We start from the raw sequence: 26,682 nt of genomic DNA on the forward strand, positions 1-26,682 counted from the left end.
TGATGTTCACACACCGCACCTGGCAGGCATTTAAGGCCGAGTCGACCTAGGGGAGGCCAGCCCAAGACCGGCTCAAATATTCGCCACCGTTGTCGGCCGCGACCGGGCATTCGAACTCGGGTTTGCCGCTTTCGCAGCGCGGCGCGCTAACCGCTCCGCCACCGCTCCTTCACGGAATCACCGGCCCCCCCCCCTCCCCCCACCCCCCCACCCACCGCTGGCGCTACCCGGCCCCGAGGCGCACGGCGCCCATGAAGGTGGCGCGCGGGTGGGAGGTGATGTGCGTGCGCGGGTAGAGCGCCGTCAGCGCCAGCCGGTCGCCGGCGCGCAGGGCTCGCACGCACGCCGCGTGGCACGTGCCGAACCCCCCCCCGCCCCCCCCAGAGCCCCCCCCCGAGCCCCCCAGGCCGACGCCGGCACTGAGCGAACACTGCAGGAATTCCTCACGACCGTTCAGCACCAGCACGTGGCCCGTTACGTCCGAGAAGTTTCGGTAGAACACCTGGGGGGGGGGGTGAGAGGGTGAGAGAGGAAAGGGGGGACAAGGGGGGGGGGAGGTTGGGGGGGGCAGGGCTTTGCCGCTTGCTTTAATGCTTTAGCAAATCAAAATAAATAAACGAGTTTTATTTTAGCAGGTAAGGCCCACTGAGCTATGTAGCTAATTTTCAGAAATCACATGGCCACAAATGACAACTCAATGAAGTGGCTTATCATGTGGAAATGTACAGCAGCCAAAAACTCTAAACGAACGTTGATTCTAAACGTAGGGAGAAAAACCGGGGGACATGGAAAAAAATCCATGCGACCACAGGGAGAGAGAGAAATATGAAAATGCCAAATATACAGCAGGCATCAGGGTCTGGATCGAACCCACGACCTCCTGTAAAACCAGACGAAGCATCACGTTTCAACCGTGCCAATGCCATGCTGTAGTCCAGCCTAGGTGTACACATAGCCTCACGGTGGCTAAGAGATGTTAACTACCTCGCCTGGTATACAGGAGGTCGTGGGTTCGATCTCGACCCTGACGATGCCCGCTGTATATTTGGAGTTTTGCGTGTCTCTCCATCCGTGGTTGCATGGATGTTTCTCCGGGTGCTCTGGTTTCTCCGTCCACATTTCGAATCAAACATGCGTTTAAGAGTATTTGGTTGCTGTAAATGTCCACACGACAAGCCACATCGCTTCAGAAATAAGAGCTGTACAGCTCAGCGGCCCTTACCTAGTAAAATAAGAAAAAGTTTTTGTTCGTAGTTTTCCCGAGTTGATGTGGCGGTGCGAGTACCTGGCTGTAGATGAAGTAGAGGCCGGGCATGAGCACCTCCAGCTCGCCGGAGCGCAGGAGGCGAAACGCGCCGGGGGAGAGGAGGAGGCGCTCCCTGTCCCAGTCCGAGAGCACACCCCCTTTAAGATCTCACGCACACCACGGCACACACACGCACGTTAGCACCGTACACACACAGCGTGGCACACACACACACACATACGTTAGCACCACACCCCCTTTAAGATCTCACGCACACCACGGCACACACACGCACGTTAGCACCGTACACACACAGCGTGGCACACACACACACACATACGTTAGCACCACACCCCCTTTAAGATCTCAGGCACACCACGGCACACACACTCACGTTAGCACCATACACACACACACACACACCCCCTTTAAGATCTCACGCACACCACGGCACACACACGCACGTTAGCACCATACACACACACACACACCCCCTTTAAGATCTCACGCACACCACGGCACACACTCACGTTAGCACCGTACACACACAGCGTGGCACGCACTCACACATACACACACTCACGTTAGCACCATACACACACACACACGTTAGCACCATACACTCACAGCGTGGCACGCACTCACACACATGTTAGCACCATACACACACAGCGTAGCACGCACACACACACACACGCTCACACACACACGTTAGCACCACACACACGTTAGCACCACACACACACAGCGTGGCACGCACTCACACACACATTCACGTTAGCACCATACACACACAGCGTGGCACGCACACACACACACACGCACTCACACACACACACACTCACGTTAGCACCATACACACACAGCGTGGCACGCATACACACACACACGCACTCACACACACACACACACGCACTCACACACACACACTCACGTTAGCACCATACACACACAGCGTGGCACGCATACACACACACGCACTCACACACACACACACACTCACGTTAGCACCATACACACACAGCGTGGCACGCACACACACACACACGTTAGCACCACACACTCACATTAGCACCACACACACACAAAGACAACGATCCTACGTATAGCCTTAACAGACTGTTGGGGCAAGTGCTGTTAGCGAGCATCTATGCAATCCGGCACGACACACGGGGGGGGGGTAAGTGGCCAGCACCACGCCCGGCCGCCTTTGTCTCCCCAGTGGCGATGTTTACACACCACACTCATGAGGCCGAGTCGACCTAGAGGAGCCCCAGGACCGGTACAGATGATCGTCACTGGCGTTGCTCGTAAGTGGGAATTGAACTCGGGTTGCCGGGTTCGTAGCGCAGCGCGCTAAACACTGCGCGACCGCTCCCCTTATGCACACACAGACACACACACTCCACCACGGTACACGCACACACACAGACACACACACCACGGTACACGCACACACGACCGTACACACACACACAGACACACACACTACGGTACACGCACACACACAGACACACACACCACGGTACACGCACACACGACCGTACACACACACACAGACACACACACCACCACGGTACACGTACACACAGACACACACCACAGTACACACACCATGGTACACGTACACCCTTGTGTTCGGGTCCCACCTAGCTGACCGTGCGACGAGGTACACGCGTGCGGTCACCCCACCCGCTACTTACCCTTCTCCACGCTGACGATGGCATCAATGCCGGGCACATGGGCCACCTTGACCATGTCCTGAGAGAGAGGGGGGAGGGGGCCACAGTCTCTCTCACCTCCTCAACCACCACCACCACCACCACGTCACCTCCTCAACCACCACCACCACGTCACCTCCTCAACCACCACCACCACCACCACGTCACCTCCTCAACCACCACCACGTCACCTCCTCAACCACCACCACCACCACGTCACCTCCTCAACCACCACCACGTCACCTCCTCAATCACAACCACAACCCCCACAGAGATGACGGAACTGGAAACTCGGAACACGACAATCGTATTGTGGAACATCCGCAACGAGAACGTGCCATTGTGGGACTTCAGTCACCATAACAAAAAGGCATTCTGGGAAAAAAAACGAAAAACAGGACACGGAATTCGCGGGAAGAGAGCCATAACGGGGAAACGTTTCCCATTCCTGATCGCGGTGGAAGATCCAACAACGCAAGGGGGGGGGAGGGTGTAAAAAACACGGCCGTGTACTCACATCACACGATCCGGGCGAGCCTGCGGACACACAAAGACAACACGAGCGTCAGGAGACACGGCGCGGGAAGCAGCGGCACGCCGAGCGACGGCGGCGTCCGCCTACGGTCGACGACACAGCGCCGAGGCGGTGCAACGCCTCGCAACTCGTTGCAACGCCTCGCAACTCGTTGCAACGCCTCGCAACTCGTTGCAACGCCTCGCAACTCGTTGCAACGCCTCGCAACTCGTTGCAACACCTCGCAACGCCGTGCAACACCTCGCAACGCCTTGCAATGCCTCGCAACGCCTCGCAACACCTTGCAACGCCTTGCAACACCTTGCAACACCTTGCAACACCTTGCAACGCCTTGCAACACCTTGCAACACCTTGCAACGCCTTGCAACACCTTGCAACACCTTGCAACACCTTGCAACGCCTTGCAACACCTTGCAACACCTTGCAACGCCTTGCAACACCTTGCAACACGTTGCAATATCTCGCAACACCTAGCTGATCTAGTCAAGGAGCATAAAACATCTGGTGAACTCCGGTCACCCTCACAGCCGCAGCTTCTGGCTAACCATCGAACAAAGACGGTCAACTGCGTCGCGTGATGTCAGATGCGTGTCTGCGGCCGTCTGGAATGCACTTCCTTTCGATATTAGGAAGCCATTGGAGCCAAGCACTTAAATCTAGATAAAAAACCCAGTTCTTTAGAACTGCTTTTGTAGTTTAGTTTGTTGTCCTTCCCCCGCACCTCCGATTAACACGGTTGGCTATGTACGGTGCTAAAGAAGTTCAACACACACGCACAGTACATACGAGGCAGTGGAGCAACTGGGTCAGCGACCGTCACCATCAGTCTCTGCGCTATCGTTGGCCTTCTCCGGGCAACGCGAGATCCCTCCACGGAATGACGCGTGGCCCGGACGCTCCGGGGTCCCATCGGATTTGGGAGGTCAAGCAGAGGTCAAGCAGAGGTCAAGCCCGCAGAGAGCTGGGGGTTTGGTGCTCGTCCCGGGCTTGCCGCGGGGGATGCACGGTGGGCAACTCTCGAATGGCCAGAAGTGGTAACGTTTTGGTAAATTCACCTCGGCACGACCTACACGACCTGCAAGGCATGGGGAGAGGCCCCACCCTGTCTCTCTGTTCAACGTCTTGGGACTCCACTGTGTAAATCCCCATTGTACTAACCTGCACAGAGACCCAGACCCACACAGATACCAGACTTAGAGTAATCCATAGACCGATGCAGAGACCCATAGACTCGTACGCAGAATGAAAGATTGAGACTCACAGACTCGTACAGATATCCATCGACTCACACAGGGAGACCCATATAATATTAACATGTCTGTTGACCGCCTCCACAAATGTAGCACGCCTACTGTTTCTGTGCGGCGTGTTGAGATGTGGCCGGGTTCCGATGCAGCTGTACACACGATGCGGTGTGCATGCAACGCATCAATGCTGAACTTCTTTTGCACCGTACGCAGCCAACAGTGCTAACTCGCCACTGACCTGCCCCGACTGGGCGTCTGTGAACAAAATAAAAAGAGCTTCACAGCTCATCAGATTCCTCCAGACGAAATAAAAGATTCCGATTCTGAGACGCCGCGTAACCGCACACTGCAGCGCACACTGCATCTTCTCCATCGCTGCTCGTGGCTCACGGCACGTGGCGGGGCGAGGGGACGCAGATCGGGGCCCTGGAATTGAACCGGTCCATCCCTTGGGCCGGCACAGCCCAGAGGGAAAAAACGCAGCAGCAGCAACTGCAGCAGCAGCAACTGCAGCAGCAGCAACTGCAGCAGCAGCAACTGCAGCAGCAGCAACTGCAGCAGCAGCAACTGCAGCAGCAGCAGCAACTGCAGCAGCAGCAACTGCAGCAGCAGCAGCAACTGCAGCAGCAGCAACTGCAGCAGCAACTGCAGCAGCAGCAGCAACTGCAGCAGCAGCAGCAACTGCAGCAGCAACTGCAGCAGCAGCAGCAGCAACTGCAGCGGCAGCAACTGCAGCGGCAGCAACTGCAGCGGCAGCAACTGCAGCGGTAGCAACTGCAGCGGCAGCAGCGGCAGCAACTGCAGCAGCAGCAACTGCAGCGGCAGCAACTGCAGCAGCAGCAGAAGCAGCGGCGGTGGCCTCACCTGCTGGGCCGGGAGGTCCTGGGATTCCGTCTTTCCCATCCCTTCCCGGGGGTCCGGGGGGCCCTGGAAGGGAAGACAAAGGAGACGCACCCCCAGTCACTCTCTCGGAGACGCACCCCCAGAGACGCACCCCCAGTCACTCTCTCGGAGACGCACCCCCAGAGACGCACCCCCGTCACTCTCTCGGAGACGCACCCCCAGAGACACACCCCCAGAGACACACGCAAAAAGACAAAGACCCCCCCCCCCCCCCCCCCCGTATAGCCTTGACCGACTGTTGGGGCAAGTGTTGTTAGCGTGCACACACTCACACACACGCTTTCACACAGACACACAGACACACATACGATCGCAGACACACACACGTAAATCAACACACACTCACATTACAAAGATATATGCACCACAGACGAACTCTCCACAGTCGCCAACATCCACTGAATCAGCATTCTTTAGGAACAAAAAAATGTAGAACACGCGAAAACACGTGAAACTAAAGGAAAGTCGTGTAAAACACAACCACACAATTTCGAATTAAAGTTTTCGTGCCTTACAGAGAAACAAACTCCTCACGGACCAGGGGGAGAATTGGCATCCGAGTCGGGAATCGAATCAAGGCACTTTTTACTGTGAGGCACGAGCGTGACCATTGAATTTGGCAAAAGTATCGCTCTGGAAATGCCAAATATCGACGTGACTGTCATGGGAGGACATTTACAGTCATATTCAGCTGTATGTGGGTACCATGGTGGCAAGACGTTAACAAGTTCCAAGTTCTCCCCATGGTCGCGCGGATTTTTCTCCGAGTCCTCCGGATTTTCCCTCTACATTTCTACATTTAGAGTCTTTGGCTGCTGTACATTTCCACGTGATGAGCCACTTCGTTGAGCTATCATTTGTGATAGCCAGGTGGCTTCTGAAAAAAACAGCTATATGGCTCAGTGGGTCTTACCAGGTAAAATAAGCATAGTAGTCGTATGTATGTTGAACTTCTTTCGCACCGTACGTAGCCAACCGTGCTAATCGGAGGTGTCAACTGGAGAGGTCACTTGAAGAAGGGACTTCAGCGGTAGCTCTGCAGTGACCGCTTCTGCGGGGGGAGCGTTCCCTAGCGCGGAGGGTCGCCATTTGCTCTGCGAAGGGTTTCCGAATGTATTCTTCATGGCGACGTGAAAACCATCGCAAAAGTCACCGGTTTGGCCGCAGTACGACAACCGTCAGCTCTGGGCGATGCCGACAGCACAACTGGTAAGAAACCGGAAGAAATGCAACCAATGCGTAGACAGACAGAAAGAGAGAGCGGGAGAGAAAATCCATGGGCCCTGAAAATGCAGAATTGTGGGAGTAATTGAGAAGCCGTTGTGTTTGTAATTGAACTGGCGAGCGTGTGCAAAGCCCGACGCGAAACTTGGCGTCTTGTCAAGAGTCGAGGGTTAATTTTAGCCGTTATGCAAAGAGAGGAGCTCACTAAATTAACAGGCGCTAATGCACACTTAGTGGGGAATGTGTGAAATCCTACCCGCGCGTGCGAGTGTGCTCACACTCGCACGCGCAGTGTACGCAGGCACAGTGTACACACGCTACACACTCACAAGCACATTCACACGTGCACAATGTGCACGTTGCGCACAGCGTGCACACACGTAGATAATTATGACGCACACGACACTTGCAGCATAAACTCACACACACACCATGCACACATGCACCATGCACACACATGCACCATGCACACACATGCACCATGCACACACACACTCGCTAAGACCACTCACACACACAGACACAAAGTTACACTACATGCAAAGATACAACACACATAGACAGACCACTCGCACACAAGACACACAAAACACACACGAGCACGTACATGACCAATTCACCCCTAATGCCCTCATCACATCTCTAACAAGCCGAGCAGGCTGCAGCCTGGTTCGTACTAGGGTGGGAGGCTGCCAGGCAATGCCAGGCGTTGTACGCTTGGGCTGTGTGAGACGAACAGGAAACGATGGCGGCGCAGCAATGGGTTTCTGTGCGGACGCGTTGAGCGTGCGACTCCCGCGTACGCCTGGCGGGCCGTCTCTGGGTTCTCCGGTTTCCTCCCACGTGGATCCAAACTCCCATTCATGGAATCAGTCAAACATCCCAAAAGAATCTCAAGGCTTAAGTGGAGGCTTTCCAAGGCAAATAGATGGAATGATTATTATTACTACTGCTCCATACAAACACACAACATAGGGATGGACACACACACACATTATAATCACGCACGAAAACACACCCAAACAACATGTAAACCAAGACACAGGTGATCGATCCCCTTGAGACCACGTGAAGCGTTGAAGGCTCGCTTCTGATTAAAGGCCACGGAACAGACCCAGGTGTTACGGCTTGACTTGGATGTCTGCCGAACGCACCACCTGTGCTGCCCACTGTGCCAAGCGGCTGCGTTTTGGCCGCCCGGTGTTCCGCTCGTTTGTCGCGAGCGTAGCACCACCGCCCTCCATTGCCACGGGAGGGCGACGGTTTCCCATATTTCTTCTTCCACTGACACCATCCGAGCCGAGCCGGCACGGGGTCCTCGTGGTACGGGTCGTTTTTTCCACTGGCTATTTGCCGTGCTGAGCCGGAAACCGAAACCCGCGATACGCTGGCATCGCAAGACATTCGAATCTGGTTCCGGGACAAGCAGGGCCAGTGCAGCGTGCGTGACGCGAGTCAGTAACACTGCCGGGACTGAGGTGTCACCTCGTCGTCACCTACACGCATCTCAGTCACACGTCGCGTGCGACTTGAGTGGCACGGCTCGGCATCTGAAGCGGAAAAATACAACTTGGTGCCTTCTTAGCTCGGCTGTTGAGTGGAATAGAGGTGCAACTGGCCAGAGGCATACACAAAGATAAATTGACACATACCACAAACAAACACGAATATAAATATCCCCCATATAGCCTTAACAGACTACAGGGGCAAGTGCTGTTAGTGAATAACACCTACGAAGGTGATCACGGTTACACAAGATGGGTGGCCAGCATGACGCCAGACCGCCTTTGTCTCCCCAGTGGCGATGTTTACACATCGCACCAGGTATTCATTTGAGGCTGAGTCGACATAGGGGAGGCCCGGGACCAGTTCAGACAATCGTCACAGTTGTTGGCCATGAGCGGGTATGGAACTCGGATCGCCGGGTTCGTAGCGCTGCGCGCTAACCGCTGTAGTGTAGCTGTTAGCGCGCTGCACAAACACACGCACCCACCTTTCTTTCTCCTATCGCGGGGCCTCTCCCTCCGTCGGCCCGGTGCCTCCCTCCTCTCGCGCATGCCCACCGCCGCCGCCTCCTCCTCCCACAGAGGTTGCTGTCGCATGCACAAAGGTCAGACGTAAAAGGGCGCCATTGCTACGAAGGCACAACTGCCCGACCAGTTCCACACGGGGCAAGGGTTGCGTAACTTTATGACAGGGCAGAGGTGCCACGTTTATAGCTGCGGGTCAGACGTGCCGAGATGTAGGGCCCGCTCACAGGCGTGAGCTTAACAGATCTTAATCCGCGCATTGTTATGTGCCCGACACAAAGACTTTATATCGTCGGTCATGTTCAATCCACTGCTGAATGAAGGCCTCAAAGCCACCGCCACATCTCACGTTCTTGCAATGTGATCATCCACCCTGCATCTGTAATAGGAACTGATTTAATCACTCCATCTCCCAGGAAGTCATCCTCTTGGATGTGTTCCCGTGATGGACTTGGCCCAACAGGGAAATGTGGAATTCCCGCCATTGGCTCAAGGTCAGCAATCATAATGAGCACCATGCCAAAGCTAGCAGACTTTTTTCGTGTATACTTGCCCAGGAAGACCCTCGCTCAGTCTCAAGATTATTTTTCAGGAGGGTTTCTGCTGCATTGGGGTGTTTGTACAATTCCATTGACAAGTCTTTTGCATTTTAACACTAAACTGCTATGGTGACAACTCCTCAAAGTGTGTGTGTGTATATTTTTGTATAGCATTCCCTCGTTATTCATGAGGGATACGTTCCGGAGACGCTCATGAAAAGTAAATCTCGTGGATGATATTGGCCTACGAATATTGTATGCGCAATGTCTGCAGATGCTTATAAGGTTCAAGAAGTTCTCTCCATCTTTCTCGTCTGTTTAACTCATCACTTTCTCACATCACATGCTCTCTCGTCAATTTCTTTCCTCTCTCTCGATGCAGTTGTGTAGAGTCACAGATGTGATTCGCGATAGCTAAAATCGCAGATAGCAAGTTCGTGAACAACGAAGAAATACTGTACTGTGTATATACTCTCAACCGTTTCTCCAGTGTCGTCTCCATTGTTCTTCTATCGGCGCCATAAAACGAAGAGCGGGCTCTGAATAGCAGTGCGCCACTGTCAGAGCGGACTGCAGAGGCAGACCGCGGCGACTAGAGAATTGAACCAACATTGGCACTCCATTGGAACTGATAGGCCAATGATAGGCCAACGTTGGGCCAACGTTGTTTATTGGGGAGATCCCCCAATTGTGAAGTCGTGGCACTCACGTCTCACATCAAAAAGTCGCTGGCTTCGATTACCGACTCCGCTGCCTTTCTGTGTGGGGTTCGTATGTTCCCTCTCCCCCTGTTCTGCATGGGTTTTTTCCAGATTCTCCGGCTTTATCCCATAACTGACTGATATTCGCCAAACATCCCGATGCTGAAAACGAACCGCAAATGACTCAAATGGCATTACACAGCAACAATATCGCGATATGAAAACGTCGCTAAAACAGCCACGAGACACGGCCTTCCGAGGTATACAGGCGTAAGATTAACATTCCAGCTCTTCAGTTTAAAATCAATCTGATTTGACTGTCACGCAACGAACATCTCTATTGCAGGGCGTGTATTAATATGCTGCACCCTAGTGGGGATAAGAGGTCGGTTGAAAGAATCTCGGATGTAGTTCTGTGATGTCTTCTTCCGTGGGCCGCTCTGGGGTGATGCACTTCTCTGGCAGGGTTCCGTATGGATTCTTTATCTAATGACCGACGCCGATTGCACAATTGGGAAATACATTTGGAAAAGTCACGAGCAAAGCACTGCAGATATTCGTCAGCGATCCTGGCTGAGCGAGAATCGAATTCGGGTCACCCGGGTTTATAGCGCAGTGCGCTAACAACTGCGCCACGACTCCCCACGTGTTCACACACACACATATAGAACACGAGACAAAGACCCCCCCCACCCACCCCCGTATAGCCTTAGCAGACTGTTGGCTTAAAGTGTTGTTATCGAGCACATATGAAGGCTGGACACAGCACGCGAGGGGGTGGGTGACCAGCACCAACCCCGTTCGTCTTTGTTCTACTAGTTGCGACGTTTTACACATCGCACCAGGTACTCAATTAAGGCCGAGTCGACCTAGTCGAGGCCCAGGACTGGTTCTAATCATTCGTCACCGGCGTTGGCCGTTGAGCGGGGGACGAACTTAGGTGGCCGAGTTTGCAGCGTAGCGCGCTAACCGCTGCGCCACCGCTCCCAAACACGTGCCCACAAACGTAAACACGCACGTGCACGTTCTGCTCGTGTCGACTCAAAGGTCAACAAACACAACAGCAGCAGCAAAGATCCCCGGAATAGCCTTCACAGACTTTCATGAACACACTCACGCACACGAACGCGCGTACACACACACACGTGCCAACCACACACACACCACACTACACCCCACCTGCACCCAGCCTCCTCCTCCTCCACGCTCCGCCACAGCCACGCAGCGCCTCTCCAGCGCCTCTAGGCGGAGCCTCACGTCCACGTACGCGACCACGAGCAGCAGCAGCAGCAACAGCAGCAGAAGTAGCGGCAGCCCCGGGAGTCCCGCGCCGAACCCTCTCCTCCGTCCCTCGTCGCCGGGGCTCGGCGCACCTTCCCCGCCGCGGATTCTAGGCGAGCTTCGTGGTCCCGACTCGGGCCTACCCACGGCGAGGCGGTCCGCGGGGTCTACAGCCATTGGGAACGCGCGGACGGGCTAATGCATCGCAGAGGAGGGCGGGTTTGATTGGGGCTTTCTCGCCTTCGCCCGCGCTCGACTGGCGAATGTTGAAAGTTTATTGTCCAAAGTTTTCGCGAAACACTCCGGGAGCCGCTTTCGGGCTCCGCTCTCCGCGCTCTTGGTGCGAGGGGGCGGGGCTAAGGCACAGGCCACGCCCCCCAAGACTTAGACTCCGCCCCCTAAAGCTTAGACTCCGCCCCCTAAAGCTTAGACTCCGCCCCCTAAAGCTTAGACTCCGCCTCCTACGGCTTAGACCACGCCCCTAAAGCCTTAGACTCCGCCCCCTAATGCTTAGACTCCGCCCCTACGGCTTAGACCACGCCCCCTAAAGCTTAGACTCCGCCCCCTAATGCTTAGACTCCGCCCCCTAAGACTTAGACTCCGCCCCCCTACGGCTTAGACCACGCCCCCTGGCGTGCCCCCGCCCACCCAGGCGATAACGGAAAACCCAACCAGTTATTAACATTTCGCGACGTTTCGGGCAATGGCCCTTCTTTATAGCACATTTATAAGAAAGACCAGATAGATAGAATGATGTACGTAATTATTGATGATAATTACGATTGGTTATTTGAGATTTTTTTTAATGTGCTGTGAAATCAACGAACATGTTTTTGATGTTTTTGGGAGGATTACGGTAATATTGCACTCGTGATTGTGGGCATCGTTCATTGATTATTGGAAATATTAAGTTAACGATTGGTGACTTACTGATAATCTTCGTCGTTACCAAGATTAGAATCGTAGTGATTTCGAGCTCAAATGAGAAGTGAGGCGGTTCTTACCTCCTGTTTACAGCCCTGAGCCAGTGGTAGATTCCACGTTCCAATGGCGGGGCCTAGTCTATTCATAGAACTGCTGTTGAATTTCAACAAAATGGTATTTTTTTATCGATCCTGTAAATATGATGGGTTGAGCCATCCTGGTCGGATATACAAATATATATTGGTGATGTCTTTTTACGAATATTGCAGATTATAATTATTGGTTGATCGATAACGGATTATGATTGACAATTCATTGTGATTATAACTGGTTGTTGATTATTATAAAGATGTGTACTTTATTATGATCATGGCGATGTGTTGATAATGATGAGTTACCCCCATGTATTCTACTTAGACGTATACGCTATTGAGACAAAGATCATCCGTGTAACCTATACTGTTGGGGCAAGTTCTGTTAGTGAACACTAACAAGATGGTGGTGAAAATAGCCCCACGACCGGCCGCCTTTGTCTCCCCAGTTCTGATGTTTACACACCACAGCAAATACCGTACTCAGTTTGAGGCTGAGTTGACCTAGGGGAGGTCCAGGACCGTTTCGATATTCAACCGTGAGTGGGAATCGAGTTCGGGTCGCCGGGTTTGTAGTGCAGCGCGCTAACCACTGCGCCACCACTCTCCGCATACACAAAAGAGAAACACACTGGCGACACACGGAGGTGTGTGTGTGTGCGTGTGTGCGTCCGGTGTTTCTGGAACCGCAGTGTCCCGGGAGGCCGCGCGAGCCGCACCGCGTGTCCCGCGCGAGGGCTTCACGACGGCAGCTGTCGCCATCCACAGCGCGAGAACCCGAGCTGCGACGGGGAACAGAGACCCCAGCTCCTGGGACATCCACCTCTCTGCAGCCCCATCCCTCCTCCCCCCGCTTCATCCTTCAACACCCCCGACCCCTCCCTCTTCACCCATCAACCCTCCTCCATCCTCTTCCAGAGCCTCAACCCTCTAACTCATTCTCTCCTCGACAGCCTCATCCTTTAACCCTCCTCCATCTTCTCCAGCATCAACCTCCTCCCCTACCTCCTCTCGAACCCCTCACTCATCACCCCTCCTCCTCCTCCTCATCCATCCCTCAACCCTGCTCCTCCTAAGCATCCTCTTCCATCCTCCTCGACCTTCCCTCCTCCTCCCTCCACTCCAGCTCCCCGCCCCCCCCTCCTCCTCCTCATTTATCACCGCCGTGGCTGCACCTGTTAGCGATGCTCCGAGTTGATTTCCAGCGTCGGGGCACGAGCCGGAGTTCCCATGGAAGCGGAGAGCCGCTCTGATGAATCGGCCAAAGTCACGATCTAGCCACTGGTGGATGGATGCTATCCAAGCCATGGCCATCTCTCACGGGCCTACGATTCAACATTCACCAAGCACATGCGCACGACATGAATGCATCGTGCCGCCTCTGCAGGTGACGTTCTCTTAGCACATACAAAAGTAAAATTGTATGTTCTATGAAGGGTCATTGCCCAAAACGTCGCCTATTGTATTTTTTATTCATTTTAAAGCCGCAGTATTAAAGTGTGCACCACTGCCAACAGCAGCAGCAGCATCGCCAAATAATTCCATTAACTTTTCAAGGGTCGTGACATTGGCTGACAGGAGCGCGTTCGCCGCTTGTTCCAGAGGTCCGCGGATCGCATCCAGCGGCTGCCCTGGTCATCACTGCGGTGTGCAATCAGCCCTGGTCATCACTGCGGTGTGCAATCAGCCCTGGTCATCACTGCGGTGTGCAATCAGCCCTGGTCATCACTGCGGTGTGCAATCACCGCAACGATACTACGCGCCGTCTGCTTCACAGTCAACGTGAAACACCCCCTGACGTCATTTGCAAGAGGAGGACCTTGTGTGCCGGCGTCAGGGTCAAACTTTGCCGAATGAAAAAATTACCCGCAAATTATTAAATGACAACACAGTACATAATCATCGTCCCCTACTGACAAGACTAATGCCGAGGTCACGTTTGCGAATGACTCATGCTAGTCTAGATTTGAAGCTTTCGTGACTGCAAGGATTCATACTCTTTGGTTTTTTTTCCGGTAAAGTCACGCAGGTGAAAAAAATAAAATAAATGAATTTCGATTTAAAGCTTTCGTGACTGCAGGGATTCATCTTCTTGGTTCTTTCGGTAAAGTCACGTAGAAGGGAAGTAATAAAATAATAAAAATAAAACATAATAAAATAATATATAATTCACACTATTTTATTTTTATTATTTTATTACTTCCCTTCGACGTGACTTTACCGAAAGAACCAAGAAGAAAAATAAATGAAAACTAAATTAAATCACGTTTCGGGCGCAACACAAGCGTCCTTCTTCTGGTGGGGACAATGCTACGTTGATTTTTTCACCTACGTGACTTTACCGAAAAAAAGTATCATGCTAGTCTTTTGCGCTCTCACTTGCTGCATCTAAATATTAACTTAAACCCGTGGTTCACAATGGCCAGCAGCAGCAGCATCGGCACTGTGACAGCAAAAACTTTTCTCGCAGATCCACCCACGAAACCCCGCCCCTCGCCCCTTCTACCCCCCGCCCCTCCCCCCTGAAGGCCACAGCCGACTCAATAACATCTCCACCCAGACAGGTGCCGACGATATCAATGCCCTCACCATGGGACCCAATCGCGTGCACTCGGCCAAATTCATCTGACCACCTGAATGAACCATTCCCTTACTGCGAGGAGTCAACTCGCGAGCGGCAATAGCGCACTGGAGCTAACACTCCAGCGTACTGGAAGACGATTTGGTCGATGATGATCGCGAAATTCGTAAACTACCGGAGCTCTGCACGTTTAAATGTAGATTGAAAACAATTTGTTTTTTTCGAACTGCCTTTTGTGTTTAGTTTGTTGTCCTTCCCCCGAAACTCAGATGTACGGTGTGAAAGAAGTTCAACATACAATACTGCGAACACATTGTTTATAATTTAAAAAAATGTTCTCCCCCTTGTTCTGCATGGGTTTCCTCTGGGTTCCACAGTTTCCTCCCAGATCTAAACATAATGCAATGTAACCGGTACTGTATTGAATCTTGATTTGAAGCTTTCGTGACTGCAGGAATCCATACTCTTTGGTTCTTTCGGTAGTCACGTAGGTAGAAAATAAATCACGTTTCGGGCGCAACACAAGCACCTGATGATGTACGTTTGTGTTGCGCCCGAAACGTCGTGATTTATTTTATTTTATACCGACATGACTTTACCGAAAGGACCAAAGAGTATGGTACTGTATTGGCCAAACATCCCAATGATGATGATGGGGTCGTTCGCGTACTGAATTTTTAAGTTACCAAACATGTGTAAGAGTGGTGTGCACATGTAATTGCACGTGACAGTGTGATTGTTTGTGCGATTAGTGCAGGGATTAGCACACTGCAATGCCAACCAGGCGAGCGAGTTCAAATCCCGTTCACGGCCGACACCAGTGGCGATTATCTCAAACGGTTCTGGGCTTCCCCTAGGTCGACTCGGCCTCAAATGAGTATCTGGTGCAGTGTGTAATCCTTGCCAGTAGGGAGACAAAGGCGGCCGGCCGACTGGCCAGTCACCACCCCACCTTGTGTGCCATGTCGGCCTTCGTAGGTGCTACTCGCTAACAGCACTTGCCTCAACAGCCCGTTAAAGGCTTTTCGGGGGATCTGCCTTTTGTCTTTAGGAGTGTGTGCAAGCGCGTGGCCGCGTGTGCGCATGCGTCTGTGCGAATTCACGCGTTTGTGTGACCGTGCGTGCGCTCGTGTGCCCGTGCGTGCGCGCGTGCGCTCTCCGCACGCATGGCAACTGTGGGAGCGGTTGCCACAAACACAGGTGCGGAGCTAAACTTAGCAGGCCATGCCTCGAGTCCGGGGGATCGGGTCTCTGCGAGTGGTGCGCGTCCTCCACCCCCTCCGCCCAGCGCAGGAGCGGGCTGCCCCCCCCCCCCCAGCGCAGGAGCGGGCAGCCCCCCTATCGCCAGCCACGGGAGCGCGTGTCTCTTTGTCCGTCCTGTCAACCCACGTGCCCCTTCCCCTCCGTTTCTCTGGCCGTCTTGTCCTCCCGTCGGTGTGTGATCGGCCGTCCCCCGTCGCTTCGCGCGTCTTTCTCGTCCGTCTATTGTCGCCCACCACCACATCTGCCCATCCAATTTGTGCGTCTGTCCATCTGTTAGCCTGATCCATCTCTTCGTCGGTCTATCCATCCAGCAATCCATTCGTCTGCCAGCTTGCGCACACACACAAGGTCATCTTTATCACAACATTAGTTGTACTTAACACGCTCAACAAATCCGAATTGTATTTGTACAGTTTGCCACGGTTATCAATGAAACTTGACGCATCATCACAACGGAAACCACAACGGTGATGAAATCACGAACAAATGCGTGTTAACACCAGGGATGCCTGTTCCGAACAAACAAGCCACTAGTCGGGAACAAGGGGAGCGGAACACATTCATATTGACAGAGGAACTGCTTGGGCCTCGAGTTCAGAACCCCCCCCCCTCCCGTAAAGAGGAACAGAACAAAGTTCCGAGTGTGGAAAAAAGTGACATCTGCAGTCCACTCTCGATCACCCAGGGGACATGGGGGGAGGAAAAGCGGGTAAGGTACGGATACAAGAAAAATCATGCGCACGCATGAGTTCTGTACCGCGTGGAAATATTTAGTTTTAACACGTCGGCTTTCGCGACCAATATCATCCATAAGAGGGTTTTTTTGGGTTAGATCGCGTAAATATATAAATGTGTCGTTAAAACCCACCACCACCCGACACAGCCAACTAGTAAGGGGTTGTCGCGTAAACAGAACGTGGCCAATTCGTCACTAGTACAGCACACCGGTGTGTTTGAGAGCCAAGCCACAACATTAACAATCTGAGTACGAGGTTTCGCCAGTAATTACAACCAGCTTCATCAGGCGACGCCTGAATTGGCACGTTCTGTTTAAGTGACAACCCCTTACTAATTGGCTGTGTTGGGTGATGGCGGGTTTTAACGACACGTATTTACGCACTCTAACCCAAAAAAAAACCTCTATTATGGAAATCTTTATTTAGCGGAAACGCCACGCTCCAAGCCGACATCACGCGTCACGACATCATCAGCAGGGGAGGTTGGGGGGTGGAGCCGAGCTGGGAGTGGGCGTGGCATGGCTGTGCAAGTCGCGTTCCGATTGGCCGGCGGCTCCTGGGTGGTAGGAGCTTCCTCACTGGACGTCGTCATCGTCAAAGAGATCATCGAAATCTGGCGACAGAAAGAGAGAGAAACAATCGGAGCGGGTGGAGCGTGCGGGGAGGCGCACTGCGCTCACCAACTCGGCGACAGTGGAGCTATCGGCAGTGGTGAGCGATATCCGAAGCAGTCCGGGGCTTCCCCCTCCCCACTTCACCACCTGCCACCGACTGGTCTGAAGTGCGGTCAAATAGCTCCCCTGACCGACACAGCGTGGGAGACAGGCACCTCATTCAGCAGTGGATTGACAAGTGGGCCGCACATGCTCAGAGATACGAGGCTCTAGCGTCGCATATGCACGAGCCACAGAGCGTGCTGTGAGTGAGAAGAGTGCGCAGTGAGTGTTGTGTGTGGCAAGTGTTTGGTGTGGTATGCGGGGAGTGTGTGGCAAGTGTGTGGTGAGCAGCAAGTGTGGATGAGAAGAGTGCAGTGTGAGTGTCGTGTTTGGTGAGTTTTGTGTTGAGTGTTTGGTGAGTTTTGTGTTGAGTGTGTGATGAGTTTTGTGTTGAGTGTGTGGTGAGTGTGGTGAGAGTGTGTGGGGTTGTGAAGAGCGTGGGGAGTGTGTGGTGGTAGGCGGGTGCGGCGAGTGGTGAGGGTGCAGATAATAATAAGACTGTAAGGGGCCATCCATTTAGTACGTACGCATGGAGGGGGGAGGGGGGGTTAACCCAAATGCGTACGCTTACGTATGGGGGGTCTACTGACAATGTACGCAGGAAACGAGGGGGGGTGAAGCCTTGATAATAATTTATTTTGGCCTTCAAATGAGCCATAGTTCAGTGTCTCCAGCTGTCAGACAACAAGTACTGCCGGGAGAAGTGGGACTGTGGGAGAGGTGTCACTTGTATGCCACCGTACCCCCTGACTACGAGCTATCACGCAGCTCAGCAAAATAAGTGACCAAGGTACACAACTTAATTCTTTAATGCAGCCGGCGGTGGACTATCTGTTTGCTTAAACACGTTAATATTATTAATCCTTGATCGTTTCTGCGTGGATTAAATATCGGCCGTTCTATCGGATTCGGGCAGGTGGGGGGGGGGGGGGGGTAAAAAGTCCGTGTGCGTACAGGGAGGAGGGGAGGGGTCAGGTTTTGACAGATTTTTGCGTACGTACTAAATGGATGGCCCCTAATTTCAACTTATAACACGCCACCAACTCTCGCTGCCTCCACAGTGCTGGAGCACAGGCCACGTGAAGCATCACCACCACCGCCCGGTTGAAGAGGGCACTGACCATTGTAGAAGTCGTTGTGAACCGCCTTCTCATTGGCTGCCAGGTCCATGAGCAGCCCACTGCTGCCTCCTGCCTTCTCTCACACACAGAGACACACGGAGATTTGTATCGTACAAAGACAAAGATCCCCCGTACAGCCTTGACAGACTGTGGAGACGAGTGCTGTTATTCATAATCAACGTTTTTGGGTTTAGATCACGTTATTTATAAATGTGTCGTAACCCTCCACCACCCGACACGGCCAATCAGTAAAAAAGTGTCACGTTGACAAAAGACAAATAGTTCACTGCTTTAGCCCACCGGTGTGTTGAAGCCACAACATTTACAATTTGAGTACGACGTTTCGCTGGTAATTGCATCCAGCATCATCGGGCTGTTAGCGAGCACATATGAAGGTCGGCACGGCACACGAGGGAGGGTGGGTGGCTAGCACCACGCCTGGCCGCCCGTCTCCCTAGTAGCGATGTTTACACACAACACCAGATGCTGAGTCGACCTAGGGGAGGCCCAGGATCAGTTTAGATAATCGTCACTGGTGTTGACCTTGAGCAGGAATCGAGCCCGGGGCGTCGGGTTTGTGGAGCAGCGCGCTAACCACTACAATACCGCTCCCCACCCAGATACACACACATAGACACACACATAGACACACACATAGACACACACATAGACACACACATAGACACACACATAGACACACACAGATAAAACTGCCGGTCGCCACTAAGTGGTGGCGACATCACGACAGCGCTTTGCCAAGCTAGGTGCACTTTGAGGGTACAAGAAATGTCGAAGACCCCCTGGCAGGTCACGGAACAGACCCAAGTGCCATGGGTTGACCGACTGAGATGGCTGGCAGATGTACCACCTGTGCCCCCTACTGTGCCAACTTGCCGCGTTTTGGCCGCACGGCGCTCCGCTCGTTATTGCAAGCGTCGCTCCTCTGCCTCTGTTGTTGTTGGAGGGCGACTGCCTTCGACTGCCCAGCAGCGTCCTTCACGAGCCTCTTCCACAGAGGCCGATCTTGACACCGCTGGTACAGGTCATCGGCAAGTCCACTCAGATCCACATCCTTTTGTACCGCATCACTCCATCTCTTCTCTAGCAAGTTCCACGCCACGTTTAGCCCCCTCGATCCGGTCAAACAGGTGCTCGGGACATGTGGTGGCTATGGATATGGGCTACATGACCTAGCCAACGCGAATATGAAATAATTAAAATAACTTGCGGTTGCCCGGATATAGATATACAGATATTGACACATGTAGCTACTATACATGTAGCTACTACACATGCAGCTACAACACATGCAGCTACTACACATGCAGCTACAACACATGCAGCTACAACACATGTAGCTACTATACATGCAGCTACAACACATGCAGCTACTACACATGCAGCTACAACACATGCAGCTACTACACAAGTAGCTACTACACAAGTAGCTACTACACATGCAGCTACAACACATGCAGCTACAACACATGTAGCTACTATACATGCAGCTACAACACATGTAGCTACTACACATGCAGCTACAACACATGTAGCTACTACACAAGCAGCTACTACACGTGCAGCTACTACACGTGCAGCTACAACACGTGCAGCTACTACACGTGCAGCTACTACACGTGCAGCTACAACACGTGCAGCTACTACACATGCAGCTACTACACATGCAGCTACTACACAAGTAGCTACTACACAAGTAGCTACTACACATGTAGCTACTACACATGCAGCTACAACACATGTAGTAGCTACTACACATGCAGCTACTACACATGTAGCTACGGGCCCCGCACTTTCAAGGGCCCCGCGCGAAACGCTTTCAAGCTATCAATTCCGGTTCAGTGAGTCTGCACTTGCTCTATTACTATAGTACTACACCGCCTTTAACTTGAACGAACGAGCGGGTGTTTAAGGTGAGCGATTTGCCGTATTATCTGGCTGTATAGCGAATGAAAACATACAATTACTTTACCAAGCAAGTTAAACATTTGTGTTTTAATATTTGCGTGTTTTATTTATTTATTCAGGGCCCCTTTATAACACCAAATGCTACAGGCCCCGCACTAGCCGAGCCCGGCACCGACGTCACGGACACAGGGCGCGAATGGCGAACTGCGTGGGGGCCGTGCACACGAAGCTCAAAAACAACAACAACAACAACAACAATGACGACGGCGAGGCCGTAGCCCCATCGAGCAGTGGAGAGAGCCCGGCTCCGGCGGGGCCTCGTCACCTCGTCCAGGTCCACGTAGGGCCCCGCGCCCTCCGGGAACATCTCATCCACCACCACGGACGGCTTCATCGCGGGGGCGCCGAGCGACGGGGGCGACGGCAACAACGGTGGTGAAGAGCGACGACGATAACGAGGATGTTGTTGTTTTTGTTGTTTTTGTTGTTGTTGTTTAATCGCTACAATCCTCACTCGGGGGCCTGGCGAGAGAGGACCGCGTTGGTTGACGATGGAATCGATTACGTTGTGCGATTCGACTCTATGCGCGTCGATTCCTCGCGCTGTGTTCGATTCCCGCGGTGTGCTGGGCGTGGAGAGGGGGTTACATCGATAAGGGGGAGCCGTGGGGAGCGGTGGCGCAGTGGTTAGCACCGCGCTGACAAAAGGCGACTCCGATTCGGGGTCAATCCATTCTTATTGTATGAGACTGAGAGGCGATTCGATTAGTAACATTCATCCAAGTTTCCGAATCGATTCTACAAACGCATGTATGATGTCGAGTTGCCTGCGGAGGACATGACGTCATCACGTGAGCCGTGAACAGGGCGCTCATCATCCACTCACTGCGCCACTACTCCAATAACAACTGAGTCGTGGTGACGTCACCACGGCGCAACGTGCCAGGCCAGGTGCACCAAGGCACGCGGACAGACAACACAGACACGCGGGATGACGTCGTCCAGCAAACGTTCCCAGGCACTCGACGGTGGAAGATGACGTCATCCTGCGTGTTGTGACGTCATCGGACATCTGGTTCTTCGTGCGTGACGTCACGCTCCAGGCCAATGACGAAGAGAGGAGTCGGGCTCAAGAGAAAACCGGACGAAGCAAAGAGAACAATAATTTAAAGTTGATGCCACATCACCGCGTCGCATTACGACTCGACTACTCGATTATAAGCAACGCGATCTGAACACGGTGCCCTGCTTGGTGAGGTTAAGTGGTGAATTATGCCAAGCTCCTGCATGAGCGGCTCGTTGGTCTAGGGGTATGATTCTCGCTTTGGGTGCGAGAGGTCCCGGGTTCAAATCCCGGACGAGCCCAGATTTTTATTTTATTTTTTTTAATCACCGATTGATAAATCAATAAAACATGAATTCTAGATTTGAAGCTTTCGTGACTGCAAGGATTCATATTCTTAGGTTTTTTCGGTAAATTAATGAAAGTAAAATAAAATATTTTATTTTACTTTCATTAATTTTAATGTTTTACCTACGTGACTTTACCGAAAAAACCTAAGAATATCAATAAAACATGCTCGGGCAACCTGCCGAAAGTCGCCGGTTGGCATTGACGTTTTCCGACGTGGCTATTGAAACATCGAGCACGTGCTGCTGCTGTTGTTCTTGCCGTCACCTCCCGCTTCAGTCCACTCAGTGATGGGTAAAGCCGCAATGTGTCCGTCCCATTGGCAGGTCCGCGTGTGGCGGGGTAACGTGTGGGAACTCGAGGCGCCGATATTAACTACCTCGCCTGGGGTTCGATCCCGACTCTGACGCCTGCTGCTGCTGTGTATTTGGAATGTGCACGTTCTCTCTCTCCCCGTGATGTCGTGGATTTTTCTCCCGGCCCTCCGGTTTCTCCCTCCACATTTAGACACAACACGCGTTGAGAGTATTTTATCTGCGCTACATTTCCACGTGATGATGAGTCTTTCGCTTCTAGAAAAACAGCTCCGTGCGCCTTACCTGGTAAAATAACATTTAAAAATGTTTTAGTGTAAGGGACAGCCAAGACACAGCCTTGTGTGTAACCGCTCGAGACATCTACTCGGCGTGCGGCGACTTGATGGAGTATAATGACACATCGGTGCATCGTGTTAGGTTGGCGCGTTGCGTCGATGGCTCTGGGAAGGGAGGCCGTCATCCAGCAGTGGAGTTGAGTGGTCGTGGTCGACGGCGAGGGATGATTTTAATTTTATTTTACTTTTATTAATTTTAATTTTTTTACCTACGTGACTTTACCGAAAAAACCTAAGAATATGAATCCTTGCTATCACGAAATCTTCAAATCGAGAGGGATGATTTGCTTTGTCACTTCGCTTTGCGAGTCACTGGCGCGCATTGGCCACGTGGCGGCACGCGAGAGCCCCCCCCCCGCCACCATCAACCGCAACAACAAAAAATCTTAACAATTTGAATGCAGTGCTGCATCTACACAAGTCAATGTTGTTAATGTTGTTTAGGTTGCACAAAAAATAAAAATATATAACCACAGCAACGTGTGGAAAGAACACTGCGGGTGGAACACGGTTGAAGTTGGTCGGTAAGATAAAATAAAAAGCTGGGCTCGTCCGGGATTTGAACCCGGGACCTCTCGCACCCTAAGCGAGAATCATACCCCTAGACCAACGAGCCGCTCATACCAACGCACCGGCACGCAGCCACTTAACAGGGCGCCCAATCTCGACAACTTAAATATTTATTTTCATTTCGGTTTTAGTGTTCATTTATTTGGTAACAGCCCTGTGGGCCATTCGGCTTTTTGAATCGGGTGCAACCGCAACAAACAAAAAACATGAACAGAAAATCCAAGAAAAGACAACAAAATATATACTCGACCCACATAAACTTTGCTTTTGTGACCAGCACACAAAGGCAATGTATGTTCATAATCCACTCCATCACTGTGTAACAAAATTTATTTTGTTCCTAGGGTAGTAAGTGTTATTTTCTCATTGCTTATGCCTACAAAGTATAGAAATTGGCTGTTATTGCCCCCACAAACTTTGCTTTTGTGACCAGGACAGTGACATTTTGAAATGCACCTATTTACACGCTTTTATTTAACTCTGTTGTTGTCGTATCCTCAAATCTTGGAGCTCAATTGTAACCCACTTCCCAATGTGGTATCGACTGCAAACTTGGTATACTTATGTCAAACTGATGACAATACTATGTTATATCATAAAAAATGAGAATAAACATATTTCAAAACATTATTTTTTATATGTTATGTTTCGGCTTGGGTCTAATTGTCCACGTTCAACTGACGTTGGCTGTAATTGGCCACGGACCCTTACGTTATAGCAAGCTTCGGGGCCACTTCCTGGAGTCGTGGAGTTCTTCCATTACTAGTACATTTCATGAAAGCGTGTTTTAAAAAAATTTGTTTTAAATATTACTTTTTCAGAAGCGACCTGGCAATCACCAATGATACAACTCAACGAAGTGGCTCATCATGTGGACATGTAAAGCGGCCAAATGTTATACTTACTGTACTCTAAAAGCACGTTTCTAAAACAATTGCTCAACACATTTTTCAATTGCACTGAGTGGCCTTGAAATGTTAAGGGGCCGTCCATAAATGACGTCACGCGATTTTGGACGATTTTGACCCCCCCACCCTTCGTCACAAGACGTCAGACCCCCCCCCCTCAAATATGACGTCACAAAGCTCTGCCCCTCCCCCCCAAAAATAAAACATGCTTCAAATCGCTTTAAACTATTGTCATTTTAGTGCGTATTTAATGTGGAGCTGCACTCTGATGTTGTCGGAGAAAACATTTATAAAAACGTATATTTAATTAAGTAGAACGTGTTGTCTATATTTATGTGACGTCACATTTCTCAAACCCCCCCCCTCCCCTCGTCACACATCGTCACAAATGTCTGATCACCCCCCCTAGGTGCGTGACGTCATTTATGGACGGCCCCTAAATATGATATCCGACGTGTCTGGTACTGGTCCTTATTCACGGTCGACACACCTGAGGCTGATGGACAAACGGGTATGATGTATGTCACGTGTTGTCTGTATATGGAGACAAACGGAATCGTGCTTTTGTTTTACTAAGACCATGACAGTGGCGTCACTGCCATGGGAAGAGTTGTTTGTATCACAATCTGTTTGGCTCCAAGATTGTGATTTGTCTCGCACGGCGGCACCCAGTCCATATATCTCGGCTCCTCTTGCCGACTCACAGCATTACGCCCACGGTCTTGAACAATTTTTTGTTGCTTTTTCTGGAAGACTTTGCAATTTTTTCCTGGATTTTTCTGTTTGCACATAGTCACATAGTCTCTTTAAGATGTTTTCTTGTTCATGTTTTTGCTTGTTGCGGTTGCACCCGATTCAAGAGCCGAATGGCTCACAGGGTTATACCAAATGAACTGAAACTGAAACATTTAGCGCTATAGCGGCGCTCCGTTTTAAATACTTTTTTTATATGGGGCCGTCCATAAATGACGTCACGCACCTGGGGGGGGTCAGACATTTGTGACTATGTGTGACGATGGGGGGGGGGGGGGTGAGAAATGTGACGTCACATGAAAATGCGCAACTTCAAATAAATATAAACACGTTCTACTTACTTAAAGATTTTTTTATAAATGTTTTCTCCTACAACATCAGAGTGCAGCGCCACATGAAATACGCACTACAATGACAAGAGTTTAAAGCGATTTGAAGCATGTTTTATTTGGAGGGGGGGGGGGGCAGAGCTTTGTGACGTCATATTTGAGAGGGGGGTGGTCTGACTTTTTGTGACGCCGTGTGACGAAGGGGGGGGGGGTCAAAAATCCTCCAAAATCGCGTGACGTCATTTATGGACGACCCCTATATACTGCTTAAAACATCATGCTGGCTGCCAAGTGGGGCCCCAACCCTTGGTCATCGCGCGCTTGTGACCCAGTGCTGTCGAGGCAGCAAGGTTGGTGGATCACACACAGATGTCGTGAAACTCCCTTGCAGTCGAAGTCGATGAGCCATACCCTGGCTTCGCCAGAAGCCACTACAGCAGTGAGGACTGATCTCCATCTGTCCCTATGGAATGGGAATGGAGTGTTGTCCCATGGCAGACTTGGGCTTTTATCCGGTGGCTCCCGATTCCTCGGACATGCATAAACACTCATTATTGGCTGAAAATATAATCTTAAGAGGATTGCAAAGCTCGGGCAATTATTGGCACCGACTCATCGCCTGACGACTGCCTCCCCGCTTGTGTGTGGTGGTTCCTCAGTGATTGCAAGATATTGGCATGAATGAGGCTATATATTTAAAAAAAAACATTAGTGTTGCATTTTGCGGTGAATGGGGTCTCATTTAACAAGGAGTGCTTGAGACAATAAGATCTCATTAATTATCCATCAGAATGTTGAACGAGTCTGACTGCTGATGAGACCCATAAAGTTGAAACCGCTCCGACTGTCAAGAATTATTTCAAATATTCCAGCGGAATCGTTCAAACATCCCAGCGCTCTGGATGGTCACAGCGGCAGCCATATGAAGCCACACGTGACTGGCCCACATCAACTCGTGGTACATTTCCCCTCGCGTCTCAGCTAAGCTATTATATCCACCACATTCTCAGCATCACCACCATCTGGCTTTAGGTGTTATGCTTTTTCATCATCAGTCATTCTCTATCCACTACTGGGTGGCTTTTCCAAGATATTGAAATCTCTCTGCTTGTTACAAAGGTGACACATCCTTCAAGGGCAACATCTTAAGTCTTATCGCCATCTGCCTTTAGCTTTTCCCATGCGGGTAGCATAGCCGTTGGGAGCACGTCAGTAGAGTACAACATCGTATTGCACCGCCCGCTGTTGCCCATCACGTCGCCCCACGACAGC

General features: G+C 51.6%; 2 protein-coding genes and 2 non-coding genes across 4 annotated transcripts; 1 reads left to right on the top strand and 3 right to left on the bottom strand.

Moving 5' to 3' along the window:
• Positions 1-223: 223 nt before the first annotated feature.
• Positions 224-11,846, bottom strand: LOC133341145 (ectodysplasin-A-like). The gene is made up of 7 exons (XM_061549602.1): positions 11,326-11,846; positions 8,870-8,969; positions 5,614-5,676; positions 3,485-3,504; positions 2,950-3,007; positions 1,286-1,413; positions 224-502 (listed from the first exon to the last, which is right to left on the bottom strand). Exons 1-7 carry the CDS (start codon positions 11,602-11,604, stop codon positions 224-226), a joined length of 927 nt encoding a protein of 308 aa, XP_061405586.1. The 5' UTR covers positions 11,605-11,846.
• A 4,828-nt stretch (positions 11,847-16,674) lies between these two features.
• On the bottom strand, positions 16,675-21,343 carry LOC133341339 (COP9 signalosome complex subunit 9). Its single transcript, XM_061549884.1, has 3 exons — positions 21,113-21,343; positions 18,862-18,934; positions 16,675-17,637 (listed from the first exon to the last, which is right to left on the bottom strand). Exons 1-3 carry the CDS (start codon positions 21,179-21,181, stop codon positions 17,600-17,602), a joined length of 180 nt encoding a protein of 59 aa, XP_061405868.1. The 5' UTR covers positions 21,182-21,343; the 3' UTR covers positions 16,675-17,599.
• A 737-nt stretch (positions 21,344-22,080) lies between these two features.
• Positions 22,081-22,152, top strand: TRNAP-UGG (transfer RNA proline (anticodon UGG)). The gene has a single exon. It is a non-coding gene; the product is annotated as a tRNA-Pro (tRNA).
• Positions 22,153-23,394: 1,242 nt separating this feature from the next.
• On the bottom strand, positions 23,395-23,466 carry TRNAP-AGG (transfer RNA proline (anticodon AGG)). The gene has a single exon. It is a non-coding gene; the product is annotated as a tRNA-Pro (tRNA).
• Between the last annotated feature and the right edge of the window lie 3,216 nt (positions 23,467-26,682).

Source organism: Lethenteron reissneri, chromosome 2 (assembly GCF_015708825.2).
Source record: "Lethenteron reissneri isolate LAM-NWPU_2019-01 chromosome 2, ASM1570882v1, whole genome shotgun sequence".
NCBI lineage: Eukaryota > Metazoa > Chordata > Hyperoartia > Petromyzontiformes > Petromyzontidae > Lethenteron > Lethenteron reissneri.